Genomic DNA, 24832 nt, shown 5'->3' with positions numbered 1-24832 from the left:
AGTGCTTATTTCTAATTTTATGTTACAAACCCAACCATCCCCAAGCCAAAAGAAACATGTGAATGTAGTGAAAGCATCTGGCAAAGTTGTATTACTGAGGGGTGAATTTCTCAAGGAAAGGGAAAAACTTGTAGTGAATATATTAAGAATGATTGTGCTGCATTTATAATTATCCATCTTTCCCATTTTCAAGAATATAGCTATGTGGCATATGATATAATTGTTTTATGGCAATGTCCTTTAAATTAATGGTGTACAAATAAATCTTAATAAGTAGTGTTTAGCATTATCAGATAATAATTTGGAGGAGACTATATATATATATGTATATTCTATCATACACAATACACAAAAATAAAGCACAGATAGATTAAAGATTTGCATGTAAAAAATAAGTTATCAGAAAATGTTTAAAGAAAATATTTAAAACGAGTATTTTTTTATCATTAGAGTGCAGAAGTCATTCCCTAAAACAACACTAATATCAGAAGCCATAAAAGAAATTATTGAAAGGTTTGAGTACCTAAAAATGTAAAATAACACTCAATACAAAAATATAAATTTTTTTAAATGGGGGGGAAAGTATTTATGCACAGATAAACATGTCAGAAACAATGGCATAAATACTTTTCTAAAACTTTTATATTAAAATGTATGTTCCCTAGTCCTTTACCAGGTGTTTAAATGAACATCTACTATGTCTGAAGTCATAGGGTAGGGTCAAGAGAGATACAGATTAGACTTCAGGTGGGATCCTTCAAAGAGCCCCAGATCTAAAGTTTTTATATCCATTAATGACATTTACTTGGACTCTTGAGTATTTTAGGCTTTAGAGTGTCTATGTCAGTAAATGGTTATTTTGAAATTATGAAACTATCTCCCACTTTAAAGCCTCTAAATACAACAAGCATTATCTAACATTAATGTCATAACATACCTCCTTAAAGTTTGGCTTTTAAAAATAACATAAGAAGTAGTTCCTAAATTTCCATAGTTACATGTGACAGACCTCTAAGATCTAATTAACTTTATTTGGTAGACACATGCAAACACATATATATGTATTTTCATATATCTTAGATAATAACATAATCCTTTCAATGCAGCTGAAAAGGTGTCCCACTTTGCATGATTTATCACTGAACTACACCTCCCTTTCCTGATGGGAGACAATTAGAATTCCACTTTTCTTGAAATGACAAGAAATACAGATATACTCTGACTTCAGCTTTAGATTGAACTAAGAATATGGGAGGATGTGAGGCTGCTCAACAATCTCTCAAGGAATTTCCCCCAAGCACTAATGTCTGAATAGTCTGAAAAATATGCAAGAGAAGCCTTATCCTCTCTTGACATGAAGTTATGCTCAGCATGCTAACTATAATGCTGCAGCTTAGTCTCAGAACAGCAACAAACAGCATTCTCCCATTCTTTGTAATGTTTGTGCCAAAATAACAGTCTTATATTATTATTATAATTCTTTATAGCCAGTGTTTCTTACATGCCTTTAGTGGGGTAATGCTGGCTTCTAAAGAATTTTTTAGTGTGTCTTTAGCAAGACTCTGAAGATTGTGCCTTTACCAGGCTGCCAACAGTTACATTTTTTTTAAAGGGAGAAAAGCACAAATTACAAAATTATTCTAGGTTCCCTTTAAAAGGTAGAACATGCTATGGTGATTGGTTGCTTGTAATCAATATTGACGACTGGAAATACTACCACTTATTGAACCAGTACAGAGGGATATCTGTTGTAATGTGCACTTCCTTTTCTGTCACGTAGGTGACATTATCTCCATTTTGCAGATAAGACACTAAGATTCAGAGACGTTAAAAACTTGCTAAGGTCACATGGCTAACAAGTAACATCAAAATTCAAACACAGAACAACAGTCTGACTCCCAACTATTGGTACTATTAACCAACGACCTCTTTCCCTCTCAAATGCCTGCAATTAATGAAAACAGTTTAACATGTGTTCATTCCCTCACACCTGCAGAGTGCTAGGCCGCAGTCTGGTCTGGGGATACAGCGGTGAGGACAGGCCAGGTCCCTGCCCTCCTGGGCATGCATTCAGTTGCAACAGAGAAATGCTTAACATCGGTTAAGTGATCATGGTGGGGTGGGAAGGGGAGTGGAATAAAGAAAAATAGAGAGTCATGGGAGATAAAATTTTGTGTGGGTAGGGAAGGCCTCCCTGAGAATTTGCTGGCAGAAGGGGGACCTTGGATGGAGTGGGGGAGGAGGAAGCCATGCAGATATATGGGGCAATGAGCATTGGACACAGAAGGAACAGCAAGTACACAGGCCCTGGAGCTGGCAGTATGCTTGTATCTGAGGAGCATAGGAAGGCCAGTGTGGGTGGGGAGGAGAGGGTGACGGAGAACATGAAGGCAAATGAGGACAGAGAGCCAGCCAGGGCCAGTTCAGGCAAGCTTTGAAGACCATGGTAAGTAAGGATTTATGATTGTTACTGTGTTTTAAATGTGTGCTAGGAAACCAATAAAAGGTTGGTGGGCTTAGGGGAGAGACCCGGGCTTATTGACACTGGCTGTGTGGAGAATGGGCTGTAGAGGGGCCATAGAGAAGTAGGTGTACAGCCTTGAGATTGCCTCCATGCCCTGTGGTGGCTTAGATAGTGCCCTGGGGGGTGGGAGGGGGTGGGGTGATGGCCTTTGGAGTCTATTATGATAAACGAGGGGATTTATTATCTAGCTCGGGACCTGAACAGACTCCTAACAGAATAGTGGAACAGTGAAGACAATTCTAATTAAGAACGGCATTGTGAGCTGCAGATTCTTTCCTGAATCTCCTGCACCTTGTTTGAGGAAGGCAGAACCAGGTGACAACAGCAGATGTTTAGAGATGGGGGAAGGGTTACTGCAGCCTCATCTGTACCCCTGGGAGCCCAGGCAGCCATCAGTCTGCCTTATTTATTAGTAAGAGTCTGTCATAATTCTACATAGATTTCTCAAAAGAATTAAATGCAAAGGACGGAAGGATGATAAATGGACCTGATCGTAAATTGGGAATAATTGGAGGAGGAGGGAAGAGAGGCACAGAAAAAGCAAGGTGGGGCTGATTTGGAGGGAAAGCTGTGAGTGAGGAAGTCAAGAGGCAGAGGGCGGTAAAGAAATCTGAAGTCACTCCCACAGCTGTAGCGTGAGGTAGAAATGAAGAACCAGTGGCTTTTTTGAGTGCGCAGAGGCACTGCTATCCTAAATACGGCGTGCAGGCAGAGTAGAGGATGCAACCTAGCTCCTCGTTTTCCTGAGGTAGGCAGACTGGGGACCCCCTCTTCATTTCCACAACACACCTCTCTTCCTAAATCTTGCCTTTGAAATGGCCTGTGCTTGAACTACCACTGTCCAAAGGGGCAAGGATGGAGGGGGTATGGAGGGTTGAAATGGGCCTGAATCAAAGTAAATTTAAGAGATGTAAGATGGAGGGTTTTGCTCTGGCTTTTAAATGATGATGAAGTTTGTTGATTCTTGTTCATACTTAAAGAGGGGTGTGTGTGTGTGTGTGTGTGTGTGTGTGTGTGTGTGTGTGTGTGTGAGATTGCAGGGCTTAGAGTTTACTAGAAAACCTCAAGATGTTTGACCAACAAGGAGTGAAAGCCACTACCTGATGTGCTCATGTCTTGAAATGTATTTTTTAAGCAGAGATGAGTTTACTGGGTTTCTGTGTGGTTAAATGTAAAATCCTCAATAAAAATGTTTTTAAGTTCTTCCAAGGAAAAGAAACTTTACCTTACTGTAGCAGATAGCAGCCTTGAGCTAAACAAGAATACTTGAGTGCCTGCTTCCTTTCCTGTATCTGCAGGATTATTTTCGCTGAAGGGCATTTGAGCCAGTATTTCTCAAATGAAAACTCTTCCAAATGACTCAGGCCACGGTTTCCCCTGTGGGGTATGCGAATTACTCCTTGATATTGTGGGTACACACATGTGTTTTGCTTTTGTTTTTCCATCAGATAGAGTCCCCCTAACCTGGGTCAGTTTTCAGTTCTTATTACAAAACTCAAGAGTTTAGGGAATCCACTCGGGCTGCTACTTCCTGGTGGTGAAGGTGAGCAGCCCTCACAATGATAACCTGTGGGGTAAACAGAGCCAAGGGTGGTTTTATCAGAAACCGGGACGTTCATACCCAGGCGCTGACATAAGGCTGAACGCCCACCTGGAGCTAAGCCCTGGTTGTCACACCTGGACGTTTTGTCTGCTTTGGTAGACGGTGTGTGTGTGTATGTGTATAATGGTCTCACAACACGTGAGATTCAGGTCCTTTTTAGCAGCCACTCACTGGCACAACACCCAGCCAAGTCTTAGGAACATCCATGTTATTTCCAGCTAGATTTAGGCTGGAAGCTCTGGGCAGACAATAGAGAAGCACCAGGTGTCCCAGCAGCCGGTTCCTCTCTTAAAAGTTGTGATTGGCAAGTTGCCCAAAAAGCAGGAGAGGCGCTCTTGGTAGGTAGCCCACGGTGTGATTGCGGCCTTACTGCAAGAGCCCTTGTCCTGGATGCCTCTGGACCTGGCTGTCTCAGAAATGTCCCGTATAATTAAACTTTGGCCCTGTGGAGACAAGGCTTCTTGCAGAACACTTCGGGAAGCTGACTGCAGCTTAGAAACTGGGGCTGCTGTGAGGTTTCACTATGCATTTTGGTAAAGCAGTTACAAAGTGAGTTGGTCTTTCCGCCTTCATGTAATGAAGGCTGCTGTGACTCCTTCTGTCTGTGAACAACACCTTCTTGCCTGGAATTGGAATAATGGGCTGCTGCTGCACTGCTATTGCTAAACCCCTTGCCATAACAGACTGTGGAAACAGTGAAGGTAAAATCTCCTGTTTGTTATAGTGCCTCGAGGGCATAATTTACTAATGGCCTGAAAATATTAATGCAGCTTTCCACATGCCAAGCTTATTTGGGCGAGTAGTTTATATATGGAATAAATGGAAGAATACTGGGAGTCAGGAAATAAATGCTCACATTTATGGAAAACTGATTTTTCAACAAGGATAAGTTAATTGATTGCCCAGACAACCCAGTGGGGGAAAGAACCCATCTTTTCAGCAAACGGTATTAGGGCAACTGGATACCTACATGCAAAAAAATAAAGTGGGAACGTACTCTCATGTCATATGCAAAACAATGAACTCAAAATTGGCCAAAGATCTAAATGTAAGAGCTAAAACTATAGCACACTTAGAAGAAACATAGGGATACATCTTCATGATCTTGGATTAGGCAGTTGTTTCTTAAATATGACACCAAAAGCATGAGAAATAAAAGGCAAACAGAAAACCTGCTCATCTTCAAACCAGACACTTTTGTTCTTCAAGGGACACCATGAAGAAAGTGAACAGGCAACCCCGAGAATTGGAGACAATTTCTTTAAATCATTTATCTGATAAGGGACTTGCATGTAGAATATATAAAAAATTATTACATTACAATAATAAAAAGAAAAATAACCTCATTTTAAAATGGACAAGGGATCTGAATAGACATTTCTCCAAAGAAGATATACAAATTGCCAGTGAACACATAAAAAGATGTGCAACATCATTAGCCATCAGAAAAATGCAAATCAAAACCACAATAAGATACCATTTCACTCCCATGAGAATGGCTCTAATCAAAGAGACAGATAGTAACTAGTGTTGGCAAGGATGTAGAGAAATTGGAACCCTCATAATAACTGCTGTTGGGAATGTAAGTATTACAGGCACTTTGGAAAATAGTCTGGCAGGTCCTCAAATAATTAATCATAGAGTTATGACATGACCAGCAATTCCACTCCTAGGTCTATGCACAAGAGAAATGAAAACATTTGTTCACCAAAAACTTGTACATGAGATTCATAGCAGCATTATTGACAATAGCCCAAAAGTGCAAATAACCCAAATGTTCATCAAACTGATGCATAGATAAATAAAATGTAGTATATCCATACAATGAAATATTATTTGGCAACAAAAAGTAAGGAAGTACCAATACATGCTACAACATGAATGGCCCCTGAAAACATTATACTTAGTGAAAGATGGCCACATATTATATGATTCCATTTACATGATAAATTACTAGAGACAGAAAGTACATTAGTGGTTTCCTAGGGTTCAGGGGATGCTAACAAGTCCAATTCTTGCTGGGGTGATGAAAACATTCTAAAACTGAGTGTAGTGATGTAGAGTTTGTAAGAAAATAGTACATAGAGAGATGATTGCAATGTGGTGTTTACATTTACGATTTGCTTTTTGTTCATGTTTCAGGCGTACTTCTTAACTTTGCACTTGTTACCATATACTACCTATTATCTCTTCATAGAGATGGAAAGTCTTTGGAATTTGTAATAAAATGTCCTCAGTTTCTTGGTCTGCCCTGTCTAATGAGAATCAAATGTAGTTTGCTTTTCACCAAACTTGCCTTCAACAGATTGCCATATGAGAGGTATAAGAAAGCAGAGAGGGAACAATATGCTGTTTTCCCTTTATGGCAAAAATTAGATCTCTATCAAGGTCAAAGAAGAGTCCTTTATTTCACTAACTGAACTTCTTATCCTAAGCTGATTGCAGGGAGAACTATTTGAAAGTAAGAAACATCAGCACAGCAAAGAGGAAACCACGAGATAACATAGTGTTTTCTTCTCCACGCTGAGCTGCAGAGGGAGAGCAAAGACTCAGAATGTGGCAGGGTTGCCTGGTGCCATGTGCCCAGATGTCCGTCTACTTCCATCTAGACCAGGGCTACTGATCGTGGCAACTCAGTTACCTCCTGTGAGCCTAAGCTTCCTCATCTGCAAACAGGGGTCTCAAGTTTTTCCCAGCACTAAAAATCTGTGGTTTTATGATGTCATAATCTGATCTAAATTTCTCTGAGAGATCAATGCTGAAAGAGCATACAGGTCGATGAGTCTGTAGTTGAATAAATGTTGTACCCTGTGTTGAGATTAATGAATGAATGTCATCAGAAGAAGCAATTTCATGACTTTTTACAGGCATCTGGAGCTACAACTCCAGTGCTATAATAAAAAATGATTAGTGTGGCATTTTAAACTACTGAATCAGAAAGAAATAGCATGTCTCTCAGTTTCACAATCCACAAAAAAGATGAGCGCAACACACATTAATTCCCAGCCTTAAATTCAAAATCTAACTGCCAGGTTACAAATGAACAGAGGTTTGATTGCTGCAATATAACGAGTTATAAGAAATACATGTTTCGTCATTCATTTAACCAAATATATATTTCCCAGTATATTTGGTCTTCACCCACAGTTCCTAAAAACTGCTGCAGTCTCAGAGGTGTAATGGGTGTCTTGTCATGTTAATGAGAGACTTTTGGACTCCCTACCTAACACTGGAGCTGGAAGTTGAATCAGCCAATGGCCAATAACACAGTCAATCATAACTATGCAATGGAGCCCTCACAAATACCCCTGAGAAGAGCTTATCACTCTCTGCTCTCTTGGATCCTGCTTCTTAGAGAGAACTTCTATGCTTGGGGAACCAGAATGCCCCCACGTGCCACCGAGCCAGGCCCCAAGCTCCACCAGGATAGAAGCTCCTTTATTTGGGACCTTGCCCCATGTGGCTCTTCATCTGGCTGTTTATTTGTATCCTTAACCATATCTTTTATTAAACTGGTGAACATCAGTGTTTTCCTGAGTTTTGTGAGATGCTCTAGCAAATTAATTGAACCTAAGGGAAGTCATGGGAACTTCCAATCTGAGGTCCAGCAGGTCAGAAGTTCGGGTAACTGCCTGGGGCTTACAACTGATGAGTGGAGTGGCAGGGTGGAGGGCAGTCTCGTGGGACGGAGCCCTTAATCTGGGAATCTGGTGTCTCCAAACAAATAGCATCAGAATTGAGTTTTCTCTGACAACCTGCTGGTGTTCAAGAGTTGCTTGGTGTTGTGTCTGTGGCAAGACTCCCGCCTCCCTCTAACACATATTGGAATTGGGTCCAGGGACCCAAAAAGAGTTAAGCATATCGCAGTTGCCACAGTGAAACTGTAAATATTTTGAAAGTTCAGCTTGATGTGGTTACTTCTTTTCAATTGGGGTAAAATTTATGTAGAGTGAAATGCACAAATTTTAACAGAACAATGTAATGCATTTTGATGATTGCATACATCCATGCAACCCACATCCCTGTCATTAGATATAGAATATTCCCATCTCTACAGAAAAGATCTTTTCATGCCCCCGTCCAGTCAGTCTCCACCAGAGGCAAACACTGTTTTGATTTCTTTCACCATCCATTAGTTTATCCAGTCTTAGATCTCTATCTGTGCAGTTGTACAATATATACTCTTTTGTGTCTGGTTTCTTTCACTCAGTACAATGGTTTTCAGGATCATCCATTTTGTTGGGTTTATCAGTAGTTTCTCACAGGTTGGATTGCCTGGAAAGAGACAAAGATCAGCATGCAGGGCATTGAGTAAGGAGGCCTCTTGGGATCTACAGCTTTGGAAGGGAGGGGATAAAACAGGATTGAGGAAGAAATGAAGCTGTGAGGCAGCCCCCACACCAGCCTGAGCTGATCTGAAGAGGAGCTTCCAGTGATGGCCACCATTGACACTTGAGTGGTTCAGGAGTATGTGCTTGCCTGCCCATGGGCGCTCTGGAGCTGAGTGTTCATTCAGAGTAACCTCAAGCTCTGGCAAGTTCTCCCCACCCACATGGATCAGGCATTGGCTGTGGGTTGCTTCTCCAGGAAGAAGATGGTATTTGGGGCAGGGTTGTACATTTCAGCCAAGTAAATCCCCCTGAAAAAGAGCTGGCTGCTGAGCACTGTCTTCCAGTGGCACCCCCAGAAGGCAGGGAAATAAGCCTTCCCTTTCGAAGGGGGGATCTGAACAGTACATCACAATGCTGTATTGCTGAGTAGTGTCCACTGATGGATCTACCACAATATATTTACCCCTTTTTCCATTGATGGACATTTGACCCATTCCAGGAATAGAGTTGCTGTGAACATTCTTGGACAGGTCTTTTTATGGGTAGGTATTTTCGTTTCTCTCAGATAAATGCCTGGAAGTAGAATTGCTGAGTGATAGGATGGGTATATTGTAACTTTATAGAAACTGCCAGACCAAATTTCCAAATTTCATATTATCATTTTACACTCTCACCAACAATGTATGAAAGTCCAGGTGTTATATATTCTCACCAACACTTTCTATAGCTAGTCTTTTTATTTTTAGGACAGACCTGAAAAGTTTCCTGATCACTTAGAGGGGAATGTCAGAAGGATTTCAGCTTGGGTTAGGGTTTGGACTAAACAGATTCTGAATTTATGATATACAAAATACACAGTTTCATATACACTCCTGTAACAAAAGCACATATAACCTGTTGACTTTGTTATTTTGGAGGTATACTTGCATATCCAAATTTATTGCAAAATTATTTTAAATTATTGAAGTTCAAGTTGAGTTAGAATGTGAACTTAAAACTTGACCTGAAGTTGAAACTCCTGTATTTGAAAATGAATTATTGCATGCAAGTTCTTTTTCCTAACAGGTTCCTTCAACAAACTACATTCAGATAATGTGCTTTAGTAGTAGCTAAGTTTTACTGATCAGGTACTACAGGCAAGGCTATGTTCTAATCAATTTATAGGTATTATATCAGTTAATCCTTACAACTGATTCAGGTAGATACTGTAATTCTCACCCCCCATTTACAAATGTGGAAATGGTAGGGAAAGATGGAGCTGTTTCAGTCATTCAATAAATATTTATTGACTGCCACCAATATGCAAGGGGACAAGATAGTAAAATATATATATTTTTTTTCTTTATGGGGCTTACATTCTAATAGTAGGAAATAGATTATATGAGCCATTTCACTGTTCTTGGGCTTGCAGTCCATATTTTTTGTTTGGGATAGTAATTAGAAAGATAGAATGAGATAATGTATACTACCTACATTATACTATATTGTTATACTTCTGTACATCTCTATGTGGGTTCCTGGACCCAATTCTGGGTGTGTGTGTGTGTGTGTGTGTGTGTGTGTGTGTGAGGGGGTTTCCCCTGCACAACACCAAGCAATTATTGAACACCAGCAGGGGGCCTGGGAATTCAACTTAATTCTGATGCTATCTGCCCAGAGATAGGACCAGATTCCTCAGCTTAAGGCCTCCATCCTACAGGACTGCCCTGTACACCCTACTCCAGACATCAGTCACCAGTCGCAAGCCCTAGGCTGTGACCTGTGCTTCTGACCCACAAGCTACAGATTGGAGGTGCATACCACCTCCCCCTTAGGTTCCATTAATTTGTTAGAACAGCTCACAGAACTCAGGGAAACATGTTTATCCGTTTAATAAAGGATACTGTAGAGGATACAAATTAAACAGCCAGATGAAGAGCTACATAGGGCAACTTCCCACATGAAGGAGCTTCTGTCCGCCTGGAGCTTGGGGGCCTGGTTGGGTGGCATGTGGAGGTGTTCTGGTTCCACAAGCACAGAAGCTGTCTCTCTCTCTAATAGGAAAGCTAGACTCTAAAAGAGAACAAAATGCTCTTTTCACTGGTTTTTGTGAGGGCTTCATTGCATAGTCATGATTGACTAAGTCACTGGCCATTGGCTGATTCAACCTCCAGTCCCGGCCCTCTCCTCTCCCCGGGATTGGGGGTTGGATGCTGAAAGTCCCACCTTCTGGCCCTTGGTTGGTTCCCCTGGCAACCAGACCCTGCCCTTGGGTAGGGTCCCAAAGTCTCCTCATTAATATAACAAGACACCCATTTCACCCTTATGCCTCTGAAGCATTTTCAGGAACTCTGGATGAAGATCAAATATATCTGAGAAATATATATTTGGACATCTGAATGACCAAATATATATTTCTTAATAAATCATTATAACATGCATCATACAGCACAGTAGGCATCCACAGCTGGATGTCTTAAGAGTTGCAGAAAGGTGTCCAGATAATTGTTTGAGGATAGAGAATGGATAGCAGGTCACAGTCCTTGGGACTTAGATTCCCACTTGGGGCTCTAACTGACTTAAGTGACTTCCTAAGAATTGCTTCTACAATTCAGATATGCTGGGTGGAGATGGACAATTTGATGATGCCAGCATAATCTTTTTGTCTGAAATATGATACAGGTTCATAAAAGCCACATCTTTTGTTATATAAACTATATTTCTCTACTGTTGTCTAGTCTGTTTTCCTGGTTCTGGCCATCTCTGAACCCATCAAAGGCAAAAGCATTAGCTTAGCCATCTGGCTTTCTTCCTCAGCTGCTGAGGACTCTTTCCTGTTCCATGCTACAAGTCTCTCAACTCAACATAAACTTCTCATACATCCTACCTCCTTTAATTCTCATTTTTACCGAGAATAAATCTTTCAAGCAATCTAGATTCCCACCTGTATTAGTTATCTATTGCTGTATAATAATATTACCAAAAATGTATCAGCTTGAAACAATACATATTATCTTTCAGTTTTTGTGTGTCAGGAGTTAGGGCACAGCTTAATAGGGTCTTCTGCTTAGAGTCTTGGGATCTCACAAACTGCAACAAATTGTCAGCCAGGCAGCGGTCTCCTCTTAGGCTTGAGTTGGGAAGTATATGCTTCTAAGCTCATGTGACTGCTGGTGGCAGAACACCAGACTGAGGGCCTCAGTTTCTTGCTGGCTGTGAGCTGGAGGTTGCCCTCTGCTCCTGCCTCATGACCATCTCCACATAACAGCTCACAACATGGCACTTGCTTCTTCAAAACCAGGGAGAGAGTGTCTCTTTACAAGGCAGACGTTGCAATCTTACAGAACATAATCACACACACTTATGTCCTTGCCATAGTCTTTTGGTTAGAAGAAAGTCACAGATTCCATCTACCCTCAAGGGAAGGGGTTTACCCAATGGTGTTACTACCAAGGGCTGCTATCTCCCTACCATATGCCCAGTGTTAGGAACCATTTCTTGTATTACGTAGGTTAGTCAAATATTTCCTTCCTATAAAAGCAGTGTAAATTAGAACTTTCCTCTAGTTCATTAACCTCTATACAGCAATTTGTGAGTTAATGAACATTCCCATGTATCTTTAGCACTGCTATATTTCAACTGAATCATTTTTGAACAAGCTATAGGCCAATAATCTCAGAGGAGACATTGAATAAAGCTTTAACTAGAGACACTGAAAACCTAAATGTATGTATCTAGTAGATGCACATTGATGTGACTATAGCAATATGCAGATTCTATGTTTTCTCAATTAATGCATCAAATAACATAAGTACTCATCTGTAAATGGTGTTCTGTTGACACTACTGCTTACTGCTAGGCCTGACAGTAAACTCCACAGTACTTTTGCTGAATCCTCAGTTTCCTTCTCTTATTTTCCCTGATATTCACAGACCTAAATTGTGCATTGCTACAGATCAGATTCATTCATTCATTTATATGTAAAATACATACTTACTGACTTAGCCGTGTACTGACTCTGTGCTGGTGTGACAATGGTAATTAAGATATGGCCTCCAAATGACATTCAGTCCATCCAATGCAGAAGACAGATAAAGAGAGAGCCTTGAGATAAATTCCATGAGGGAGATAGCTATGGAAATATATAGATCAAGGTCCCAGAGGATTTGACATCTAAGCCAACATGTCTCTTAGAATATAAGATATAGGAGAATTAGAGACCAGATATTGATAATCAACCAACCCAAGTAGGCACAGAAAAATAAGCCCCAGGGGAGTATTATTCAGCCATAAAAAAGAATGAAATGTTACCATTTGTGACAAAGTAGATGGATCTAGTGGGTATTATGCTAAGTGAAATAAGTCAGAGAAAGACAAATACTGGATAATTTCACTTATATGTGGAATCTAAGAAACAAAACAAATGAACAAACAAAATAAAACAGAAAGAGACTCATAGATACAGGAAACAAACTGTTGGTTACCACAGGGCAGAAGTATTGTGAGGTCAGCTAAACAGGTGAAAGGGAGCTATGAACTTCCAGTTATAAATTAAGTCCTGGGGATTTGAAGAGCAGTAAAGGGAATGTAGTTAATAATATTGTAATAACTTTGTGACTGATGGTAATGACTTACCATGGGGATAATTTCATGATGTGTAAAAATATTGAATCACTATGATGTACACCTGAAACGAATAAGATATTGTATGTCAATTATACTTCATTTAGAAAAAATAAGATGAGGGAGGACAAGTCCTTTAGATAGGGATAAAAGAGGGAGACAAACAGAGGTCTGAGAACCAAGGCTTTAGGTAAACCCAGAAAGATGAGAAGACAATAAGCCATGAATTTTTAGTAACTACGCTGTTGTCAAGCTGTGAAAGAAACTCTTGCTCTTCAGAGGTAATATCAGTTTTCAGAGTAAGGTACTAGATATTTCTATATTAACATAAGTAATGGAATATTACTAAATCTTCATAATGCTTTTGTGTAGAAAATGAAAAACTCTAGATGAAATAGGTACTACTTCACTAGAAATTAAAGCAAAAATTATCAACCTAAATTTGCATACTCAAGTGGAAAATGTATTCATGTTGACTCCTTTATTAATAAACGTGGCTGAATGTTGTATTTAGCATTAGTTCATAGCAGCAAATCACTCCATGTGTCACTGGTTCAAAAAACACTGTATATACACCTATAAAGGAGAAATCAAATAATTTGAAGAAACAGTGAATTCTTAGGGGATTTATGTGGGTTTTGGAATATTTATAGCAAAGCAAAATATTCATGGAGTTCTCTCCTGCTCTCTATATATTTATTTAAAATATAACAGTAAATCTTTCAGGTAAAGATTGATTCTTCTTTAAGTATATTGGGCCCCCCTCTCCCTTGTAAAATTTTTCTTTGTGTATTCTCAGAATCAAAAGTCCTCTGCTTAAAGTTGGGGAATGAAAACCCTTCAGTAAAAGAACCCCAGTCCTTGAAAGAATGCTGTGGAGATTTTAAATGGCAGTATTCCAAGCCCATTTTATATGTCTTCTTCTTAATTGTGTGATTATATGATTTCACCCTGAATAAATCTTGTTTTGGTGAAAGATTAAGCCTGAACACCTGCAAGTTGCCTTGGCCCCCCTTCTCGCCTCCCATCTTTATCACCAGTTTGGAGAACGTGTCAACTTCTCTTAATTGAGAAGTAATCAGCAGGAACTGAAATCCATTTTAGTTTATAAAGACTCTTCAGTATGTATAACTTTCCCTAGGGGTTGTTTCCCTTGGAGGCATTTTCTAGGTTTAGATTGAAGTGCCAATAAGAGCTAAATAGGTTTTTAGGAACCAACCTTATAGCTTTTCTTTTTCTTTCTGCTTTAAAATACCAGAAGCATAAAAGTAAAGAACAGTTGAAGTTAAGCCTGTTAAATATGAGAAACTACTTATTTTGTTTGTGATTCCAAAATGTCGTTTGGAATTTTAAAGATACTATTGAACCACACATAAAAATTTTACAGAGAGATGTTCACTCTACAGGAAACAAAAACAAGCAGTGGATAGGAGTTCTTCATCTGTTTCTAGTTATAAAATGCTGATTCCAATTATTTTTTCCATTCAAAAGTGCAGAGCATTCTCTTAATTGATTGTGTCAACCCTTGCTTCTCCCATGGATGAATGAAGGTAATGAATATACCAAAGCAATGAATCACCTCTGTTGAGTTTTAGTTTTTGTTTCACTGTCGCCCTGATTTTTATTAATCCCCTTTTTACTCTGTTCCTTTTCTTCTTTAGGGTCATCAGTTTAATACTTACTAGTTTGTTTGTGTGAGTGTATTATTTCTCCCTAAGTAAATCTTTCTTTTTCTAAACATAAATGCAATTAAGGCTTTAAATATACTTCTAATTACCACATTAGCACTGTCCTACAAGTTTTATAGTACTTTCATTGTTGTTTATTCTAAACATATTATGTTACAGTTTGATTTCCTTGTGTTACTTTAGAAGTGCATTTATTTAGTTTCCAAAAACACTTGGGGAGGGGTTTTCATTTCTGTACTTGTTTTCTAAGAAATCAATACACTTAATTACATTATGGTTAGAGATTGCAGGCTGTATATTCTTTAAAATTTACTGAGCTTTCTCTTATGACTCAGTATTTACTCAACGTATACTTGCTATTTCTTAAGCACAGGTCTCTGTATATATCTATTACATCAAGCTTGTCAGTTGGATTATGCAAATCCAAAACCTTAAAAATATTTTTTCTGTTTGAACTCATTACTTTTTTTTATTTTTATTAATTTTATTTTGGTATCATTAATCTACAATTACATGAAGGACATTATGTTTACTAGGTTCCCCCTTTCACCAAGTCCCTCCCCCACATACCCGTTCATAGTCACTGTCCATCAACATAGTAAGATGCTGTAAAATCACTACTTGTCTTCTCTGTGTTGCACAGCCCTCCCCATGCCTTCCCCCACACATTATACATGCTAATCGTAATGCCCACTTTCTTCTTCCCCCCACTTCTACCTCCCTTCCCACCCATCTTCCCCAGTCCCTTTCCCTTTGGTAACTGTTAGTCCATTCTTGGGTTCTGTGATTCTGCTGCTGTTTTTGAACTCATTACTTTTTGATGGTATGTTAAAAATCTCTACAGGTTATTGTGGGTTTTTCAACTTATTCTTGTAATACTGTTAGTTACTGCTTTTTATATTCCAAGGTTCTGATGGTAGGGGCATACCAGTTGATAATTTGTACATCTCTCTTGATGTTAGATTATTTTTATCATATATAACAGGTCCTTCTATACTACTTATTATTTTGACTTCAATTTTAATTCATCTATTATTAATAGTGATATACCAATTTTTTCCTTTGGTAAGTATTTGCTTGGTATGTATTTTTCATACTTTTATTTTCAGCTTTTGCTGTTTTGGATATATTTCCTAAAATTGGCAAATGGATGTATCATATTTCCGCTCCAATATTTTAGTCTCTGTCTTTAGATATGAATATTCTTTTCATATTTATTGCACTTACTGATTTGGACTTAACTTGGTCATCATAATTTGTGTCATCGTTTTTAGCATGCTCTTTTTCAATGTTTTCATTTTACTTTCTCAATATTTGGATTAGTGAAGCTTTCTTTAGTCCCCTTTTATTTACTGATTTGGAAGTTTATTATATTTTTCTTACTGTTTGAAACAATTTGTCTAACAAAATAAAAACTTTCTAGTTTGTCTAGGATGGACATATCTTCTTGGTCACAATCGGGACATGATTTATGTTAAAAATTCACTGGATACCACTCCATTTCACAGATCCCATAGTTTATAAAATTCACCATAATTTTAACATTTTCTATACTCACTAGTGTTTCCTGCATCCTACCCTTAATCTGGAGTAATTTTCTTTCTTGTTGAGGAATATTCTGTGGAAGTTTCATTAGTGATTAGCCATTTTTAGTGACTGATGTAGTGTATGATTGTGGGTATGGAATTATAAATTGACAGTTATTTCCTTATAACACCAAGAAAATATAGTTCTACTGTCTTCTTGGAGTTATTGTAATTCTTTCAGGTGGCATTTGTCTTTGCTACCTACTATTAAAAAAAATTTTCTCTTTATCCTCCTTAATACTCAATTTTACTAGCATATGTCTAGGTATAGATTGATTTTATTTTTTCCTTGGTGACACCTAGAATTGTTTCTGTTCTCCACTTGGACATCTAGTGAATATCTTAAAATGAAACTTCTAATTTACCACTTCAAACCCATCCCACTCTCTATTGTCCCAGTTTTAACTAATAGTAACTTGGTCTTTCTAATTGCTCAGATAAAATTTTGAAGTCATCTTTGCTTCATCTCTTTTCTTCCATACTTCACATTCAACCCGTGAAGAAATTTGGGTCCACCTTTAAAATGTATCCATAATCCAGGTACGTTACACCACTCCTAGTACTGCCAACCTGGTCTAAGCCATTAGCATTTCCTGCTTCGATGTTTCCTATAGTCTCTCCTGGTCTCCCTGCTTCCAACCTTGTTTCCTCTATCCTTTACTCAGAAGCTAATGATCTTAACACATAAGTCAGATCATGTCATTCCTTTGCTCAAAGGTGTCACTGCTTCCCCATCTCACCTGTAGTAAAAGCCAAAGACCTTATGGTCAGCCACAGGCACTACGTGGTTTATAATCCCCATCTTGTCTCCCCCTCCCTTACTGTACTCCAACCACGCTGGCCCTGTACTCTTCCTAGAACATATGGGATGCTTCCATATTTATATTAAATGGTCTTTGTGTTTGGAATACTCTTCCTCCAGATAGCTACAAGGCTAAGTCCATCACTTCCTTCAAGTCTGTGCTCAAACATGATCTTTGCAGTGAGGACTTCTGTGACCATCATATGTTAATCCAATCTCTTTTATCCTTCTCTATTTCATACCGCTTTTCATCTTCTAAATTGCTATAAAATTTACTGATTTATTATGTTAATTGCTTATTTTATGTCCTTTCATTAAAATGTAAGCTCTATGAGTACAGGCATTTTTATTTTTTATTTAATTCTATATCTCAAATAACTAGAGCAGAGCCTGGTACAAAGGAGATGCATAATAAATATTTTTTGGATGAAAGCTGAATGATTCACAATAAATGAATTCTTATTTATGCAGAACTATCATGTGTATAATATAATACAGATCTTATGTATTTTCATAAATAGGAATACAGTTAAATATAGTTACAATCCAAATGCACATTAACAGGTAAATGGCCAGACAAGGTTTGGTATAGCCATAAAATAGAACACTACTCAGTGCAAAAGGGGACAAAATACCAATACATACAACAACATGGATGACTAGCAAAAGTGCTACATGCAAGAAGCCAGAAGTACAAAACTGCACATACTGTTATTCCATTTATATGACATTTTAGAGAAGTCAGAACTATAGGGATGCCAGGGGTGGGGGGAGATGGGCATTAACTGCAGAGTGTGATAGAACTCTTTAAGGTTCTCAAAAGTTTTCTAAAATTTGACTATGGTAGTGATTGCACTACATATTTATGGAAAAAAAATCACTGAACTCTTACCTTTAAATGGGTAGATTTTAGGGTTTGTAAATTATTCCTCAAAAAGCCATAGACAATGAACAAACAAATACAATTAATATTAACCACACACTATCAGAATTTAATCTTTCTTTGATTTAGGAAGCACTTCACAATCTGGAGGCATCTTCAGAGTGACTTCATTGCTGACTCTATTGGCCAGATGTGGATTTAGCAATTAATGTTTTCCCTGTACAGCTCACTGTTCATCCTTAACTCTTAGTGGAACAAACCTCTGGCATAGTACTCACTGTCATAATCATTTATTTGTGAGCCATAACACCCATCCTCCACTACACATATATACTATGGACTCTGCCAGCATAGGGTCTGTACCTCGCTTATCTTCACAGCCCATGCACAAGAGGTGCTGGGTTCATGAGAGGCCCTCAGTCAATCTAGTTGAATAGAACAGCATACAAAAGGAAATTTATAGTCACTGACAGAATTGATGTTATCTTGCCATGGAGTCTGCACACTATTACCAAAATCATACATATATTCCTGGATGGATTTTGTAATTCTGTACTTCAAGTTGCTAAAATTGAGGACATAATGTAAATGCTTATTCTTTTATTTATCCTAAATGTATGAAGTGTCCTCTATGTGCCAGGCATTTTGTTAGGTTCTAGGGGCTGATGTGATGGTTAATAAAATAATGATTCGGCCCTCACTTTAAGCAATTATTTTCTGTTAATTGGGCAGTAATTATTAAAGATGTCTTTAAGGGCTCCCTCCTGTAGATTTCAGTCAGTAGATTAAAGATGATTAATTTTATAGCTGTTGTCAGAGTTCTAAGAATGGTGGATGAGTATCTTCTTTTCCCTGTGGAATGAAGTGCAGCGAATTACACACTTTTTCTCCTGGCATGGGGAAAAGTTTTTGGAAAAGGAAATTCCAGCACCCACCCCTTAAGGTCTTTATTTTCCAGAATAAATCTGCCAACTGTGCAGCTCAGTCACTGTGTAAGCTCCGGTGAGCCCTACCACACCCTCTGCAGAGACTTAGTCAAAGCAGGGTAGCAACAAGGTGGTTTGTTAATCCTTTTAGGTTGAGTGAACAGCAGAAGGAAAACTCAGGAAATAAATGATATAAAAATATGAGAACAATAGGAAAGAAAAGCCTGTCTTACAGGTTTGTTTCCTGTTGTAATATTTGTGGAATGTGGTTTTCTCTACTACTGATGCTTAATATAGCTAGAATCTCCAAAGTTGTAATTCTTCTCTTGACCCAAGTTCTCCTCTGTCTGTTTACATTATCACGTTAAACCTAAAATCTATCTAAAATCTATCAGAATTGTCCAAATGAAAGGCATAGGAAAAATTTGGTTGCAGTCACTAGAGAGTAACATTTTAACAAGTAAACACTAGTTACCTTAACAGACTTACAGGTGAAACGGTAAGTTCCAAGAAAGGCTTGTTAGTAGTTCTGTTTTTCTATATAAGCTGCCTCACAAAATGTAGCCAAGTTTTAGATTAATACAAAGGTTTCAAAACCCAGCAGATAATTCTAGTAAAATTACCTTAACACTTAAAAATTTTGCATTCCAGTTTTTAGTTTCTGAGCTGTATGTTTTTCTATCTGATTATTAGAACCTCTTGTGTTAAAATAGTCCTCTTTTAAAACTGCCCTCTAGCACCTCCATCAAAGGAAGGAAGAAAGGACAGTTTTCTGATTTTTCATAAATTTGGTAATGGTATTAATAAAATGAATTTTTAAAAATCCCTTCATAAAAAATTACGAAGTTTTAATTACTAAGTTTCATTTCCTTGCCACTAGGAAAGGGTTTTCCATAGCTACAATTCCTTTATTTAGAGAAATGCCAGTAATTCACCCGATTTTCATGGCCAAGTCCAGGAATAAGAATGCCAGTTCAAAGCATCTTTATCTAATTGTACATGGCCACCACCAGCCACTGTTGCTTCCTGGGCCACCACTGCTCTGTTCAGCCATCTCATCGCCTGAGACACTTCCTAATTGTTCTCTCCCCACCAGCTGCTGTTGTCTCAAATGGGTCCTAGCAGAGCTGACAGCACCTGGGCAAAACAGACACCCAGCATGTGTACTCATGGCATTTGTGCTCTGAAGGAGAAAGATTTTACTCTTTTTCCCACTCCCAGCTTAGTTTGGGCCACCTAGAAAAGGCTGGTGGTAACCTAAGTTATAGGATTTGGTAGTGGTAACTACTAATTATAAACCTTCTTCTCTAGCCACCAAAATTGTATGTCTGCGATTTGTACTTGAACCCAGTAGTAAAGGAGTTTTCCACAAATTGATTGCTGAAGGTTAAGTTTATGTTTGCTTTTAACTTTTGTCTAATATAATTATGATTGCCCTGCATTGGGAGTGCAAATATAACTGATACCCCTGGTGGGCGAGCTGAATAACTCCTACATTAGACAAGCCGGTGAAATCTGTGTTACGGAGTAGAATGCTTGTAAACCTCGGTATGTACAACGTCTTTGTCAAAAGGCAAACCAGTTTCAGGAAGAAGAAATTCTACCTAACTAATCCACTCAATTCAATATCTTTCTGGAAGTAAATGAATAAATCGCAGTTCTTTCAGAAGCTGAAAAATATTTAGACTGTATAGTGGAAAAATCAGTAGATGGTATCATTCTGTATTTTTAGGAAGGTTTCACGTAAACTATTCCTCAAATTTAATCATGGTATGATTTGATGACAGCATGTCATAAAAGATGAAAGTAATGGTAGGCTGATGGCCACTCCCACAGGCCAGTTGTTAAATTTCCAGGAAACTTGTAAACCAGTTGAGTGTGCTTCTTGAATTGGCCCTTGTAGGAGTCTTTACAACATGGAAGATGGACAAACACTACAAATCACGCATCAGTCTTGGCTCCCACTACAGATAAAACTGGCTATCGAGCATTTACCAGGATATGAATGGCTAAGAGGTAGAAATACAGGGCAAAGAGCAGGACCAGTTGGATAAATGCTTAAGAATCATAAATCGATGGCTTCCTCAGAGTTAGATTCTGGCCCTAACCTTATTTAGCATTTTTGTAAATTCCCTGAAAAGATGTAATACACAGGGAAATGCCCATAATTTTTAGATGACATTAAATGTTCCCACAATTTAAGTACAAACCTGTAGAATTTACACCTAGAGCTCTTAGTAAAACTGTGAGTTGGCTGAATATTAGCAAATGAGCTCTAATAAGGCAAGAAAAAAGCCATTTGAGGGGAAATTATCTTAAAACGCCCTTGTTATGTGATAAATTCTAATCTTTATGTTATGACCTGCAAATGTAATTTAGGAATTTCTGTAGTCCTTTTCTGTGTTCATTAGTATAATGTGTTAGTTGTGATGAAAAGGCTGTTTAACCACCAAGTACCATCGGAAGCACTGGGAACAAAATAAAGCAACTATCCCACCCTTACAGAGAAACCTTAATGCGCAATCCCTGTAGTTTTGGTTGACATGCCTCAAGGATAATGTAATGGAATTGGAAACGTTTCAGAGAAAAGTGTGTAACCTGATCTGTGGATTATAGGACTCCCCAGATGAGGCTAAGATTATATTAACTAGCAAATCATGAAAAGTTTTGAATAAGGTAAATATAGATAGAATTAGCAAATCCTGAAAGACTAGAAGTGTAGAGTACCCCTTTGATGTTTGAAGTAAGTAGAATAAGAAGAAACACATTACTATTTCTTAAGGAAAGGAGGTAATGATAGCAAAATAATATTGTACTTCAAAGTTGAACTGGTGTCAATTTTTAAAAATCATTGTATTTACATATTTTTAATTTGTAAAATTTACCGTATATGTTCTCTCATCAATGATCTCTCTTCTCAGGGAGGCTTTATGAATGGAAGAAAAAGTGAGAAGTTCCCTCCTTTCCATTTAGGTTGAGAGAACACTTAACCTAGGTTTTTATTGTTGCGAAAGGCAACGTACAGTAAAGAAATGGAAGTGCCATTATAATTGCTTATTCTCACTCTTACATCTCAGGTAGGAGTTTTGTACTTTGAGGACATTTAGTTAGGATTAATTTTGTTGTCCTAACTATAACTCACATCTTGGTTAATTCTCGATTTCATTTAAAAAAAAATCAGGGTTTCTTAACAGTGAATTAGGCAAAGGGAAGTAGGTAACTGATGACACTCTTCTAGGGGAAAGAAAATCTTCCCCACAATAAAGGGTGGGCTATTGGGGTGTGAAAAAAAAAATAGGAGAACTCACTTAACTATGACGAAGTGGACAAGCAAATGTCTTTCAAAAATAAAGTAAGGCCCTGCATGATCTTAATAACATGGCCTTGAGAAAAAAAGATTTTCACATTTAAAGTATTAAATAACTTAGATTATTTTATGAATATATATACTAGATAGCTTTTTAATAACTTTAAAGTTGAATGTCTAGAATAACCTAAAATGTAAAAGCTGTGACCAAAACTGCACTTAAAAGAATTTTTTAATGAAATACATATATTTGGAGAAAATGCACAAATCATAGTGTACAGCCTAATGAACCTTCATAAAGTGAAAATGTATTTATGTAAGCACTATCCAGTGTAATGGCATCTAGATTACTTATCAGTTGCAAATACCAAGAGTATTTATTTGTATTCATATTTTTAAGAAGTGAGACAGATTTAATTATAAGATTTAATTCAACTTTTAGGGAACGTTGGCTTCTAAAATAGATTACCATTGTTTTTGTTGTTTCCACCTTTTTATATTTTAAATACCTTACCACACCACTTCATAGTGTTCACAGTAATTCTTTTGAAATAGGGAGGTGAGCATCCCAGAGTTTAGGTGGTAGAGAGCAAAGGGTATGGGGTATACTTCGTGGATCTCACACAGATCCATCATTTGGACTTACTGTTCAACCTCACTGAGGCTCCCCATTTCTTAAAAAGTTGATAGTTTTTAAAACGAGAAAAAATGCACACACAACAGCTAACAGTGCTGCAATACTGCAAAGAGAATATGAGAAAGGAAGCAACTTTAAACAAATTTTCTTAAATTAAGTACCGTGACTAAGTACTTTAATTCCTTTTCTTCCAGCCCTAAAGGATCATTTGACATTGAACCTTTTAAGTTAAACGGGAGTCGCCAGAAGTCTCTACCACCCTGGGGCGGGGCGGGTCTCACAGCCCCCGAGGGCGCCGCTGGACCAGCCAGGGCCTCTCCCCTCCCCACTTCTTGGCCCCCCCCATTCCCCCTCCTCCCCTCCCCTAAGCCCTCCCCCTCCTCCCCGTGACCCTTGACCCCAGCTAATCTGCATAGAGGAATGACAGGCATCCGCTGGGCTGGATCCGCCTCGCCGGCCGCGGCCGGCCGGGCTGGGAGACCCGCGCTGGGAAAGGTGAGGGGACCCGCCGGGCCGCCCTGCGCCGACCGGGAAATGAGCGCTGGGGAATCTGCCTGCGAGCGGACCCATGATCGGGGGACCCAGAGAGCCGCGTGACTGCCGGACCTGGCCCGACGCCCCCGGACATGGGCCAGACCTCTGTTTCCACGCTGTCCCCGCAGCCCAGCAGCGGTGAGTTCGGGACGCACGCGATGCGCGCCCGCCGGGCAGGCGCCGGGCTTGCTCGGGGCAGCCGGGGCGGCCCGGTCTCCTCGACCGGTCGGGCTGCGCCCGAACCCGCCAAGCCCCTCCGGGAGCCCGAGAGGTCGCGCGCCCCCAAACTCTTTGTCGTGGAAAAGTGGAATGCCTTTTGGGATCCAGCCGACTTTACCTTAAAGGCACAGGCCGCATTTTCTGTGCGGGATGCCTCGCTAGGGCGTTTGTCTGAGTTACTTCTGAGCCTGCAACGCCATTTGTGTATTGCTGTTTTTAAAACGTGAAACTGAGCAAGATATACGTGCCAACAGGTTTTTCAGTATTTACGCTTGCCTTCCGAATAGACTAGATCTGAATTCTTTAAGGCTTGTCAAGTGATTTATAGTTTGTTTTTCGGAATAGAAGTGCTGAACGCCTTCTCTTATCCCGGCAGAACGCTGAATGCTTAGAATAACTAACTACAAAAATTATATATATAACAATAAGCTTAATTGTTTCAAATGATGCTCCTTTTTATTTTTATTTTTTATGTTATGTTTTGCTTTTGTTAGACACATAAGCTAATAAAATTTGGGGAAATGTATCTCATGAACTAAGTTATTGAGGGTAAAATAAAGTTCGCTTTATGGAAACATGTAACGTTTCTGAATTATAATGTCCTGTTTTAAAAGTTTCTTTTTTTCAACTTTCTTAAACAAAAAAAGGGAAGGAAGGTATGTCTGGCATTTGTCCAGCAGTACAAGGCTGAACAACTTTTTGGTGGCATTGCTTGCGACCGGATAATGAAATACATTTAAAAGATACTATTTTGATATTTTTCTATCAACAATAAAAAGAAAAAAACAACCTCAAAGGGGACATTTACGTTATTCCTTGAGATATTTGATAAACTTTTTAAATTGTGTAAACATCAACAGGATCTTGCAGAACGGAAATGACAGGACACAGACGAAGGTTTTTTTGATCAGCTCCAGGATGTCTCTTAACTATAAGCATTCTGTCATTCTAGTCACCCCCCCACCCCCCAAACATGAATTTGCTTATATTGCAGAGCTTCACTCTGAAATGTCATACGTTTTCTGGGGCTTACGTTAATGCTTCAAGAAAATGAATCCTCTGCAAAGAAGAGAAAAAAAGATCGCATCTTCTCTTGCTAGTAATGACAAGGTGATAGATACATTGCTCCAGAATATCATAACGTCAGTCCCGTTAATGGCTTTTGGAGTTGGGGGGGTTAATTAGAATCT

At 38.8% G+C, this 24832-nt stretch overlaps 1 protein-coding gene across 6 annotated transcripts in view; it reads left to right on the top strand.

Annotated features, from left to right (window-relative positions):
- Positions 1 to 24832, top strand: part of PHACTR2 (phosphatase and actin regulator 2) — a 252895-nt gene that overhangs the window by 96893 nt on the left and 131170 nt on the right. The window contains exon 1 of one of the 6 annotated variants that reach the window (XM_036906841.2): positions 23305 to 23561. The exons of the other annotated variants lie outside the window; for them this stretch is intronic. Within the exon in view, the coding sequence (XP_036762736.2) occupies positions 23516 to 23561 (46 nt within the window). The 5' untranslated portion in view covers positions 23305 to 23515. Of the gene's footprint in view, positions 1 to 23304; positions 23562 to 24832 lie in introns of those variants that run through there. 6 annotated transcript variants of the gene reach the window in all.

Source organism: Manis pentadactyla, chromosome 12, assembly GCF_030020395.1.
Source record: "Manis pentadactyla isolate mManPen7 chromosome 12, mManPen7.hap1, whole genome shotgun sequence".
In the NCBI taxonomy this organism is placed as follows: domain Eukaryota; kingdom Metazoa; phylum Chordata; class Mammalia; order Pholidota; family Manidae; genus Manis; species Manis pentadactyla.
The sequence above is the reverse complement of the archived record's forward strand: the minus strand, read 5'-3'. Positions and strand labels throughout refer to the sequence as shown.